Raw genomic sequence first — 12,895 nt, 5'->3', positions numbered from 1 at the left:
CAATGTATAGGTAACACTGACTCACCAATGACGTCTCTAGGTGAAGTCCTTCATCTTTCATCCAGCACAGCCCGCCATCATTTCTTCCAGCCAGGACTCGTTTCTGCAGGAAATAACACAGTTATCTCGAGCTCTGCTTGCAGAACACATTACTTAATTTTTCACAACTTCTACATTACACATGGAGAAAAAAAGGCGATATAGAGTCACTCTGCACAGTAACAGGACCGCCCCCCCATTTAAAATAGTATACTCAAAAAATAAAATAAATACATCACTGCAGTAATAATATCCCTTAATTAGCCCCTATGGTAATAATATTCCCCACCCTGGCCCCGTGTGTCTCATTCCTGGCTCCTGCTATATGTTCTCCCATCCTGCACTCATGAGTATCCATTCTACCCCATGTGATCTCCCCATCCTGCTCCATCTGTCTCCATCGTATTCTCCTGCCCCATGATCCAATCCTGCCCCATGTCTTTCATTCTTCCCCGTGTCTACATTCTGCCCATGCCTCCAGTCCTGCCCCCAGTGTGTCCAGCAAACTGCCCCAGTGTGTCCAGCATATTACCCCCAGTGTGTCCAGCAATCTGCCCCAGTATGTCCAGCATATTGCCCCAGTAACCAACAATCTGCCCCAGTGTGTCCAGCATTGCCCCCAGACAGTGTCTCCAGCAATCTGCCCCAGTGTCTGACTCCAGCATATTGCCCCCAGTGTGTTCAACAATCTGCCCCAGTATGTCCAGCATATTGCCCCAGTGTGTCCAGCATATTACCACCAGTGTGTCCTGCAATCTGCCCCAGTATGTCCAATTGTCCAGCATTGCCCCCAGTGTGTCCAGCAATCTGCCCCATTGTCTCCAGCATATTATCCCCAGTGTGTCCAGCAATCTGCCCCAGTATGTCCAGCAATCTGCCCCAGTGTCTCTAGCATTGCCCCAGTGTCTCCAGCAATCTGCCCCAGTGTGTCCTCCAGCATTGCCCCAGTGTCTCCAGCAATCTGCCCCAGTGTGTCCTCCAGCATTGCCCCAGTGTGTCCAGCAATCTGCCCCAGTGTGTCCTCGAGCATTGCCCCAGTGTGTCCAGCAATCTGCCCCAGTGTCTCCAGCATTGCCCCAGTGTCTCCAGCATTGCCCCAGTGTCTACAGCAATCTGCCCCAGTGTCTACAGCAATCTGCCCCAGTGTCTACAGCAATCTGCCCCAGTGTCTACAGCAATCTGCCCTAGTGTCTCCAGCAATCTGCCCTAGTGTCTCCAGCAATCTGCCCCAGTGTCTCCAGCAATCTGCCCCAGTGTCTCCAGCAATCTGCCCCAGTGTCTCCAGCATTGCCCCCAGTGTGTCCAGCAATCTGCCCCAGTGTTTACAGCAATCTGCCCCAGTGTCTACAGCAATCTTCTCCAGTGTCTACAGCAATCTGCCCCAGTGTCTACAGCAATCTGCCCTAGTGTCTACAGCAATCTGCCCTAGTGTCTCCAGCAATCTGCCCCAGTGTCTCCAGCAATCTGCCCCAGTGTCTCCAGCAATCTGCCCCAGTGTCTCCAGCATTGCCCCCAGTGTGTCCAGCAATCTGCCCCAGTGTTTACAGCAATCTGCCCCAGTGTCTACAGCAATCTGCTCCAGTGTCTACAGCAATCTGCCCCAGTGTCTCCAGCAATCTGCCCCAGTGTCTCCAGCAATCTGCCCCAGTGTCTCCAGCAATCTGCCCCAGTGTGTCCTCCAGCATTGCCCCAGTGTCTCCAGCAATCTGCCCCAGTGTGTCCTCCAGCATTGCCCCAGTGTGTCCAGCAATCTGCCCCAGTGTGTCCTCGAGCATTGCCCCAGTGTGTCCAGCAATCTGCCCCAGTGTCTCCAGCATTGCCCCAGTGTCTCCAGCATTGCCCCAGTGTCTCCAGCATTGCCCCAGTGTCTCCAGCAATCTGCCCCAGTGTCTACAGCAATCTGCCCCAGTGTCTACAGCAATCTGCCCCAGTGTCTACAGCAATCTGCCCCAGTGTCTACAGCAATCTGCCCTAGTGTCTACAGCAATCTGCCCCAGTGTCTACAGCAATCTGCCCCAGTGTCTACAGCAATCTGCCCTAGTGTCTCCAACAATCTGCCCCAGTGTCTCCAGCAATCTGCCCCAGTGTCTCCAGCAATCTGCCCCAGTGTCTCCAGCATTGCCCCCAGTGTGTCCAGCAATCTGCCCCAGTGTTTACAGCAATCTGCCCCAGTGTTTACAGCAATCTGCTCCAGTGTCTACAGCAATCTGCCCCAGTGTCTACAGCAATCTGCCCTAGTGTCTACAGCAATCTGCCCTAGTGTCTCCAGCAATCTGCTCCAGTGTCTCCAGCAATCTGCCCCAGTGTCTCCAGCAATCTGCCCCAGTGTCTCCAGCATTGCCCCCAGTGTGTCCAGCAATCTGCCCCAGTGTTTACAGCAATCTGCCCCAGTGTCTACAGCAATCTGCTCCAGTGTCTACAGCAATCTGCCCCAGTGTCTCCAGCAATCTGCCCCAGTGTCTCCAGCAATCTGCCCCAGTGTCTCCAGCAATCTGCCCCGTGTCTCCAGCAATCTGCCCCAGTGTCTCCAGCAATCTGCCCCAGTGTCTCCAGCATTGCCGCAGTGTCTCCAGCAATCTGCCCCAGTGTCTCCAGCAATCTGCCCCAGCGTCTCCAGCATTGCCTCCAGTGTCTCCAGCAATCTGCCCCAGTGTCTGACTCCAGCATATTGCCCCCAGTGTGTTCAACAATTTGCCCCAGTATGTCCAGCATATTGCCCCAGTGTGTCCAGCATATTACCACCAGTGTGTCCTGCAATCTGCCCCAGTATGTCCAATTGTCCAGCATTGCCCCCAGTGTGTCCAGCAATCTGCCCCATTGTCTCCAGCATATTACCCCCAGTGTGTCCAGCAATCTGCCCCAGTGTCTCCAGCAATCTGCCCCAGTGTCTCCAGCAATCTGCCCCAGTGTGTCCTCCAGCATTGCCCCAGTGTCTCCAGCAATCTGCCCCAGTGTGTCCTCCAGCATTGCCCCAGTGTGTCCAGCAATCTGCCCCAGTGTGTCCTCCAGCATTGCCCCAGTGTATCCAGCAATCTGCCCCAGTGTGTCCTCGAGCATTGCCCCAGTGTGTCCAGCAATCTGCCCCAGTGTCTCCAGCATTGCCCCAGTGTCTCCAGCATTGCCCCAGTGTCTCCAGCATTGCCCCAGTGTTTCCAGCAATCTGCCCCAGTGTCTACAGCATTGCCCCAGTGTCTACAGCAATCTGCCCCAGTGTCTCCAGCAATCTGCCCCAGTGTCTCCAGCAATCTGCCCCAGTGTCTCCAGCAATCTGCCCCAGTGTCTCCAGCATTGCCCCCAGTGTCTCCAGCAATCTGCCCCAGTGTCTACAGCAATCTGCCCCAGTGTCTACAGCAATCTGCCCCAGTGTCTCCAGCATTGCCCCAGTGTTTCCAGCATTGCCCCAGTGTCTCCAGCAATCTGCCCTAGTGTCTCCAGCAATCTGCCCCAGTGTCTCCAGCATTGCCCCAGTGTGTCCAGCAATCTGCCCCAGTGTCTCCAGCATTGCCCCAGTGTCTCCAGCATTGCCCCAGTGTCTCCAGCATTGCCCCAGTGTCTCCAGCAATCTGCCCCAGTGTCTACAGCATTGCCCCAGTGTCTCCAGCAATCTGCCCCAGTGTCTACAGCAATCTGCCCCAGTGTCTACAGCAATCTGCCCCAGTGTCTCCAGCATTGCCCCAGTGTCTCCAGCATTGCCCCAGTGTCTCCAGCAATCTGCCCCAGTGTCTCCAGCAATCTGCCCCAGTGTCTCCAGCATTGCCCTAGTGTCTCCAGCAATCTGCCCCAGTGTCTCCAGCATTGCCCCCAATGTGTCCACAGTCCACCGTTAGCTTATGAAAAAAAAAACGAAAAAAAACAACAAAAAACAGTCTCCTCACCTTACCAGCGCTCCACGCGGCGAGCTCCCTCCAGCAGCGCACACTCGCCGGCGACTGACAATGACGTCAGACGCCGGCGACGTGTGAGCTGCGGCCGACTTCAGCTGCCAGCCTCCAATTGGCTGGCGGCTGTTGTTAACTATTAAGGTGCGGGCGCGTGCGCACGCACGTCAATAGGAAAGCGCCGCAGCGCCGGAAGGGGCCCGGTGAGCAGATGAGAAGGGGCCCGATGCGGACCCCCTCTCTCTGCCCACCGGGTCCGGGGGGCGGGGCCCATAAATGCCGACGGGCCGGGCATTCAGTCACACTCCGGCGGATTATCAGAGGGTCAATCTGCGGTGGCCCAGGGCCCCCCCAAGCCACTGGGCCCTGGGCTACCGCCCATATTGACCCTCTGATAATCCGCCCCTGCATCCCAGGACCCTGCTTCCAGATAACATTTGTAGCAAACCACTGGAGATACAATCTATTTTTCGATTTTGTCACCCTATCACTCTAAAATATTAAAGTTTAAGTACAAACGTCTTCTCCTGTTAGCCAAAAGCTCCTAGGTTCAGCGAAGAATCAAACGATTTCTCCAAAATAACCGGAAATGTTCTTTACAAACAGGCCTGCCTTCCAATTAAGGGATAATTGCTGCCACTGGGAAGCAATATACACACTGATTATACAACGGTTCCGCATAAAACTGTTTATAACGATTGTAAAACCTTGTTTCCACATATTCAATAATTCATGCGTCTGAATTAATCATAATTCACAGCAAGTTACTGACTGATCTCCAGAATTGAAGTCCTACATATGGTAAGGCTTTGCGATAATAATGTCAGAAAAAAAATTATAGCGAAAAATTGTACAACACGGTTATCATAAGCTGCAATACAAATAAAAAACACTATCATTTGAAAAAATGCAATGTTGTAAAAATACCGCTATAAGGCACTATATTACTGGTTGTTGGTGTTAGGATTTATTTTAGGCAAAGCAGGTATCAGCCTAAGGCTCACATTTACCAGAATTGTCACTGAGGTTGGGAAGCTGAAAAATAAGTTAAAACCCACCAGAATTATTTAACAGTGTATCATTTTAGCCATTGGGTGTCATTACAATTTTTTTTGCTTTGTACTTTGCTTTTACAGCCTCTTTGTTTCCTTGCACATTCGGCTTTGATGTGATCTGTGATCATAAATCAACCGAAAGAAGCTCAGGAAAAAAAAACAGATAAGAGTTTCAAATAGAGATGAGCAGATAAGGCAAAATTGAAATTCGCCTGTTCACGCAGATTTTCATAGGAAATGTGATTTGAAATTTGAGAATTTAATGGCTCTTATTATGATCTGGGGTCTTTGTAGATCTCAGAATATAAAAAAGTAAGATGTAAAAAATAAGAGTGAATCGTAAAATTTACCATGCCGCTCATCTCACCGGCTACTCTGCTCTTTGCTATCACCGGTCCGGTCCTTACTAAATCTTCGGCTTGCCGCTGCTCAGGAGGAATCTGTGCACATGTATGTAAGGTCGTGACACCATGATTTTTTGGGTACTTGCACAGAATCCTCCTAGGTCTAATTAAAGGGACTCTGTCACCTCCAAAATCGAAGGTGAGCTAAGCCCACCAGCATCAGGGGCTTATCTACAGCATTCTGGAATGCTGTAGATAAGCCCCCAATGTATCATGAAAGATGAGAAAAAGAGGTTAGATTATACTCACCCAGGGACGGTTCTCTCTCTGACCTTTCCCGGCGCCTGCGCACTGCAATACTTTGCTCTGCCCTCAACAGGGCAGACAAAGTACGCCTGCGCCGGAGCCGCAGCGTGAATACAGGAAGAGGACATCATCGTAAGAAGATGGGAGGCCCCGGACCGGACCGCAGCAGGACCGCCCCTCGGTGAGTATAATCTAACCTCTTTTTCTCATCTTTCAGGATACATCGGGGGCTTATCTACAGCATTACAGAATGCTGTAGATAAGCCCCTGATGCTGGTGGGCTTAGCTCACCTTCGATTTTGGGGGTGACAGGTTCCCTTTAAAGCGGAAAACCCCTGTTTATTTAAAAATATGTTTTAAATAATAGAAATCTAAGGGGTTAGGTTTCTCTTTGTGGAGATTGACATGCCAGTTTTGGCATTCCAGTATTAGGAAACTTGAATGACTTGCATGATCCTCTGGGAAATTAAATATGCAAACTATCTCTTCAAAGAGAAAGACTAAAACTAGAGCCACCTATTGGAAACAACGATCCTACAAGTCAATATTGACCCTTTCATGAGCTTTGTGATACGACTTAGGATAAAAACCAAACCAAAATCTCAATTTGCAGACAGTGTTTCTGTGTATTGCCCCTCCATATTTACTTGTAGGATTGCTACTTAAAATAGGTGGCGCTAGAGTTCAAATCCTCTTTCTCTTTGAGGAGACAATTTGCATATTTAATTTCTCAAAGCAGTATGCAAGGTATTTAAATTTCCTAATACCGGCATGCTAGACCTGGCATGTCACTCTTCACAAGCTTACAACTTAGATCCCAGTATTAGCCTCTCACCTACCCAAATCACATCTCATGGATACTAAGTGAACTCATCCAGCAGCCAGCAATTTACAAGGAAACAGAGCCTGTAAAAACCAAAAGGTGCAACATTTTTGATGAAACTCAATTGCAAAAATGATATTTAGTCCAAGATATAACACACAAAAATTATCCATATCCTTTATGATAAGCTGTAGATTTATAACTGCAGGATTTTTTTAGGCTTCTAGAACTTAAGAAATCAGTTAAGAAATAAGGGATTAATACACCAATTGCATGTCTTCGAAAAGCTAATTTTATCTCACCAAGTGTTATAATATATTGTTGGCTCCATATTAATCTTCTACGTGTCAGTGATTTTCAGGATCAATTCTCCTTTATTGCTTTATAGTCTGAATTTACTGAATGGCAATCCCAAATATAATAAATATCTATACATATAAAGTTGAGGGTATGTATGTGTGTGTATGTATAGAGCCACCCCCTCTCCAAATAGCCCTGCCCACTGGCGGCTGGAGAGTGGGGTTGCAGAGGGAAAGTGTGGGATTTGGGTGGAGAGTGGAGCTACGAGGGAGAGAACGGGATGGCCAGTGGAGACAGGGGCTGCTAAGGGAGAGAGCGGAGCTGTGGAGGGAAAATGCAGGATGGCGATTGGAGATTGGGGCTGCGGAAGGAGAAAGCATGAGAGTGGATGGAGAGCTGGGCTGAGGAGGAAGACAGCAGGGCTGCGGAGCAAAATCAGGGCTGCTGAGGGGGAGAGCGGGACGGCGGGTGGAGAACTGGGCTTCGGAGGAAGAGAGCGGGATGGCAAGTGGAGACAGGGGCTGCTAAGGGAGAGAGCGGAGCTGTGGAGGGAAAATGCAGGATGGCGATTGGAGATTGGGGCTGCGGAAGGAGAAAGCATGAGAGTGGATGGAGAGCTGGGCTGTGGAGGGAGACAGCGGGGCTGCGGAGCAAAATCAGGGCTGCTGAGGGGGAGAGCGGGACGGCGGGTGGAGAACTGGGCTTCGGAGGAAGAGAGCGGGATGGCAAGTGGAGAGGGGGGCTTCGGAGGGAGAGAGCGGAACACCAGTTAGTTACTATGCCTGGGCAACGCCAGGCTCTTCAGCTAGGAATAAATAATGCTACAAATACAATACCGCTTTCCTTATGCCTATAATTGTACTAACTGTAGAGCTCAGTTGGAAATGATGGACCTGCCTGTGTCAGCAGTCCTCTTTGCATTTACTGATTTAATAACCTTTCTGCACTTTTTATTTCTCGGTTACTTTGTCTATCCAGGATAAGTTTCACATAGATTTATTGTGAAATAGTTGGATGCATACAGCAGGAGCCTGAATTTCATTGCAATGCACACTGTGCACGACTGTGGTGCAAATTGCATTTACCATCAGGCAGAAGAAGTATTTTTGCAGATTATAGAAGCAAAATTGCAAGTCTAATTCATAGCTACAGGACTAATTGAAGTTTAAAATAACACACTTTTATTCTTTTTCTTCTCATAGATTCATACTGAAATTAATCAATGCTGGGATTGTCAGATACTGACAAAATATAAGAACCATTGTCATTCGGCATGTCAGTATCAATAAATAAACTACTCCTTAAAGGGGAATTCTAGTTAAATTGATAAGTCTGCAGTCTCTGTGTGACTGCAGACTTATGAATTCACCCAGCGTGCACACTGTGCACTGCAAAGATTCTCTGTTTTCATAGCCAGGACTTGCAGGTACGTGCCATGGCTCTGTTGTCGAGTGTTGTGGGGCCAGGGGCTCCTTCCCTGTCCCTAATGCTAGGGGTGCCCCAGCTCGCCCTGTTCTTACTTCTGATGGTGAAGATGCCAGGGCCACATGACTTGCCTTAGCTCCTGAATCCGCCCTCAGTCTGTACACTTCCCCCATCCAGGGAAGAGGGGAGAAGTAGTGTGCCGCAATACGAACAGGGATAAAGGAAAATACCAATCATACAAATATACTCACACATACAATAGAGGAATGCATCGATGAGTGGAGGACGTGGTTAAACCAAAGTAGGAGAAGAAAGAGAATTATCATACACTCAAAACCTAGCAACCATCACAGATAAATCCACAAAACACCTTCTCCAATAACAACCAACAACAACCTCCAGCCATGTAGCAAAAGCTTCTCTGACAATGAGTGCTAGCCAGGGTCCAGATTATATAGGAGATGGGAGTGGCTAACAGTGCACAGCTTGGAGCCTTAATCAGGAAAGCTTCCAGAAGCTCTCAACACAGCAGAGTAACCCCTGCACTGCTGAAATAAATTTGCACCATGTAATATGAAGGTAAAGTGCTTCTAAACAGTGCAGGAGTAGGATAAATCAGATGCTGCTGTCTTCTGGCTCCTCTCTGTCACAGTCAACCCGGCCGTGACAGTATGTGTGCACTATATATACTGTCACGCAGAGCCTATCAAGTGGGTGCAACCTCACTTCATACACTAGTGGGCTAAACATCAATTGCCATGACCTTGCTAAATACAAGTGTATGGAGCAAGGCTGCGCCCACTAGACGGGCTCTGGTCAGAAGTATGTATAAGGCATACATACCCTCCGGACCTGGTGAATCCTTGCAAAGCACAGTGCATGCGCTGAGAGATTTACAAGTTTACAGTCACAAAGAGTAACTGCAGACTTATCAATTTACACTGGACAACCCCTTTAAATTTGGATTTGTCTGTCCCCAGCTTAAAGAATACATGATGCATGCATTATTAATTAAATCTCTTAGACCTGGGAAGGAGGTGTACTTATTTTTTTTAAATCCAAGACAGAATGACTGTAAAATCACTTGTTAATTTTAATATCAAGCAGGAAAACTTTATCAGTTTATGAGTCTCAGGAAATCATGAAATGTTTTTTGTGTGATGTGTACAAGCAATCACAGCATATGCTCTGTTGTCGGCTCAGCTCAGTAGCAACCAGTCGGCAACAGTGTGGTCATGATACCCAGCCCACAGGAAACCAGTCACTTCCAGGGGCAGCTAGTTACTACTGATGTGAGCTGACAACAGAGCTCGTGCTCAGGTACACAGCAGGGACTAGCCCCCAAAACAAGCGTAATTAATGACCACAGACTCTGCCCCTGATGACACTATGAGTAACCCAGCATGTGCTGAGATTCTCAAACAAAGAGTCATTGCACAGGAAGTAGTAAAAAAGTGGACTGCTGATTAGATAGTGTAGTTAGACAAGGATATGGAACTTTTAATGCAAGTATATTAGGAAATAGCTTAGATTATGTCACTAAGTAGAAAGGGATTTGCAATGAAATTTATTTTGACTTCTTACCACCCTTTGTATTTGACCATTTTCATCCTTGTGGTGTTATATATTCAGTGTCTGAAAGTATCAAAGTCAACTCTGAATTACATAGAATCGAATTCTACTCATATTTTATAAAATTCACTAAACTGGCGCCACTTTTCTGAACTGTAAAAGGCCATCCATATGTTAAAAAAATCCTCTTTCAGGCCCCTCTGCTTCACCGGTCCTGGCCTTGCCACATCACCAGATCACCACCACTTGCATTAAAAACCCCGGGCCTATCACATTGATGAGAACAGACCCAAAAGGGTGACTTTCTGCACACATGTATCCTCCAGTACCATATAAGCTCTGACCTAACGTGAGAGGCCCGGGGATTCTGGTGTGACGGCGATCTGAAGATGTGGTGTGAACCTGATGGGTGACTATGAGGAGCAGAGGGTCCGGAGAGGTGAGCACTGGCAGTAACGTAAATATAAAGATTTTTTGCCCTATGGCTTGGTGGCTTGCAAATAACTAGTAGGATAATAAGAAGCATTAAATTTGCCGAGAGGAACTTCTCTGCGAATCAAATTTCACAGAAAAAAAAACCACTTAAATTAAGTGAAGGCAAATTTTGCTTGATCTGCTCATCTCAAAGAGGAAAACTGAGCAAGGAAATAACCATATTTTAATGCAAATATACAAGCATTTTTCATATTTAAATTAAAAGACAATAAATAATTAAACGTTAATTTATGTCAATAGTTTCCAAACACTTCTTTTTCTTGAAGCAATGCATTAACAAAGTTGCTCTTGACTATGTGGCTTTTGTCATAAGTATTCCTTTTCATAGCATATGCTCATCATATAAAGTCACCATTGTCAAACCAGAAGAGCAATCTCTCCCAATGTCTCTTACCTGTCAATGCTGATGGCACAGAGATTAAGGATACTTGCCGTACACATCATAACATCAAGGGTGACAAAGATATCACAGTGGATACGACTAAACCTCCACTCGCCAACCACCTAAGAAGCAGAAAGAGATGGGAGAACAGAAAATCAATAGTGCAGATGAGTATCTGATGGAAGAGAATTAAAGCTCCGAGAGGCTGAAAACCAGAAAGACCATAAGAGGCTTATACCGTACATTCATACCGGCAGCAGATGTGTGTGAAGATAACGAAGGAGATAGCTCGCTATAAATGGACTTTTTTTATGTGACATGAAAACAACCTGCTGTAAGACGGAGGGCAAAAGGGTTGAGGTTACATGTTCTCGTGAAATTTATTGGAAGACGATAAAGGCTTAACTTCTTAAATGAAAAGTATCTTAAATTAAATTGATTTCCTGGTTCCCAGTAAAAAAAATTACAATAAAAACTGAATGTAAAGTTAAAATGCTCAGTATTTTCATATTTTTTTGTGGCTGTTATTTTATTATGGAGATCACTTTTAGGAATATTTGGTGTCCTTTTTTTTTACTGTTGACTTGAGATGTTGAAGATGTTTTGAGTTTGAAACGTTTTTTAGGCTTCGTATAGAATAAAAAGCCATTACGTCTTTGGTGTTTTCTTCACCAAAAAATTTTCAATTTGCTCAAAAATGTTGGCTTTTTGCAAAGTATTTGCCAAAACTGGAATTGGTCCGGCTGCACACATTGGGTGTTTTACGGTCCGGGTATGAAGCCTAAATTTTGGTGCAAATGCATGCCTGATATATAGGAGGTGTATTTTGGGGGAGAATCCAGTCTGTAGCAAAGTGCATCAAATGTATTAAAGAGGTGCATGCCTCATAATAAATTTTGTACGTCTATGCTCTGAGGTCTCTCCATACCCCAAATTGCAATAAACACGGGGTTAAAAAATCAAATGTAATATTTATCTCTCCCAAGCCCTCGGCTTTTCTTTTTTTGGACAAGCAAATTTCTAAAGTATTCAACAATACCTTTTGTCTCCATTCATATTAATTCCTATCCCTCCATTGAACTCTATGAACATATGTTTGTTTTTATCCATACTTTTGAGGATGTAATGATCGCAGTCTCAGAGAGTGTGACCGTGACTGGATCTGTGCAGGAGGGGAGGTCTGCCAACACCAGCAGCTATTTCAGCTGGATGTGCATCTGAGGATATTATTAATATTAACATATTACTGGAAGAGGCCCAGAATTGGGGACATTATACCAGGAAGGGAGACATTATACCAGGAAGGAACAAACAAAAAAGAAAGTCTAGCACTCAACTTCGGTAAACGTGAAAAGACGTTTTTTATTTTGTAGCACTCGAAACGTTTCAGTCCTATCATGGACTTTCATCAGTCACGTGCCAGTGTGGGCCTGTGGGGCCAGGTAAGAGCCAGGAGATGTAGGCTAAAAAACGGAAGGTACAAAGAGAAAACCCTATACGGCACAAATAAGGGAAGTAGTATATGCTTAATTGCGGTGTAACATGTGGATGTAAATACCTCCGGTATACAGTGGCACCTATGGGCCGAGACAGTGCCGATTGCAGGATGAGGGTGCAGCCTTCAGACGCGGTATCCGCCGCTAGTCACGGATACCGCGTCTGAAGGCTGCACCCTCATCCTGCAATCGGCACTGTCTCGGCCCATAGGTGCCACTGTATACCGGAGGTATTTACATCCACATGTTACACCGCAATTAAGCATATACTACTTCCCTTATTTGTGCCGTATAGGGTTTTCTCTTTGTACCTTCCGTTTTTTAGCCTACATCTCCTGGCTCTTACCTGGCCCCACAGGCCCACACTGGCACGTGACTGATGAAAGTCCATGATAGGACTGAAACGTTTCGAGTGCTACAAAATAAAAAACGTCTTTTCACGTTTACCGAAGTTGAGTGCTAGACTTTCTTTTTTGTTTATACTAACGGTTTGGGAACCTAGTCTATGCACCACATTGTGACTGTGCACACGGTGTTCTCTCATACATTATACCAGGAAGGGGCCCAGGATGGAGAACATTATACCAGGAAAGGGTGACATTTTACCAAGAAAAGGGCCCAGCATGGAGTACATTATACCGTGAAAGGAAGACATTATACCAGGAAGGAGCCCAAGATAGAGGACAGTATGCAAGGAAAGGGAGACATTATATCAGGAAGGGGCCCTGGATGGATGACATTATACCGGGAAAGGGAGACAATATACCAGGAACAGGCCCA

General features: G+C 46.6%; 1 protein-coding gene across 3 annotated transcripts in view; it reads right to left on the bottom strand.

Annotated features, from left to right (window-relative positions):
• The window catches only part of DRD2 (dopamine receptor D2), a 391,195-nt gene that overhangs the window by 53,649 nt on the left and 324,651 nt on the right, over positions 1 to 12,895 (bottom strand). For all 3 annotated transcript variants that reach the window (XM_077249976.1, XM_077249973.1, XM_077249975.1), the window contains one exon: positions 10,632 to 10,741. In XM_077249976.1, coding sequence (XP_077106091.1) covers positions 10,632 to 10,741 — 110 coding nt within the window. The remainder of the gene's footprint in view (positions 1 to 10,631; positions 10,742 to 12,895) is intronic.

Source organism: Ranitomeya variabilis, chromosome 4, assembly GCF_051348905.1.
Source record: "Ranitomeya variabilis isolate aRanVar5 chromosome 4, aRanVar5.hap1, whole genome shotgun sequence".
NCBI lineage: Eukaryota > Metazoa > Chordata > Amphibia > Anura > Dendrobatidae > Ranitomeya > Ranitomeya variabilis.
The sequence above is the reverse complement of the archived record's forward strand: the minus strand, read 5'-3'. Positions and strand labels throughout refer to the sequence as shown.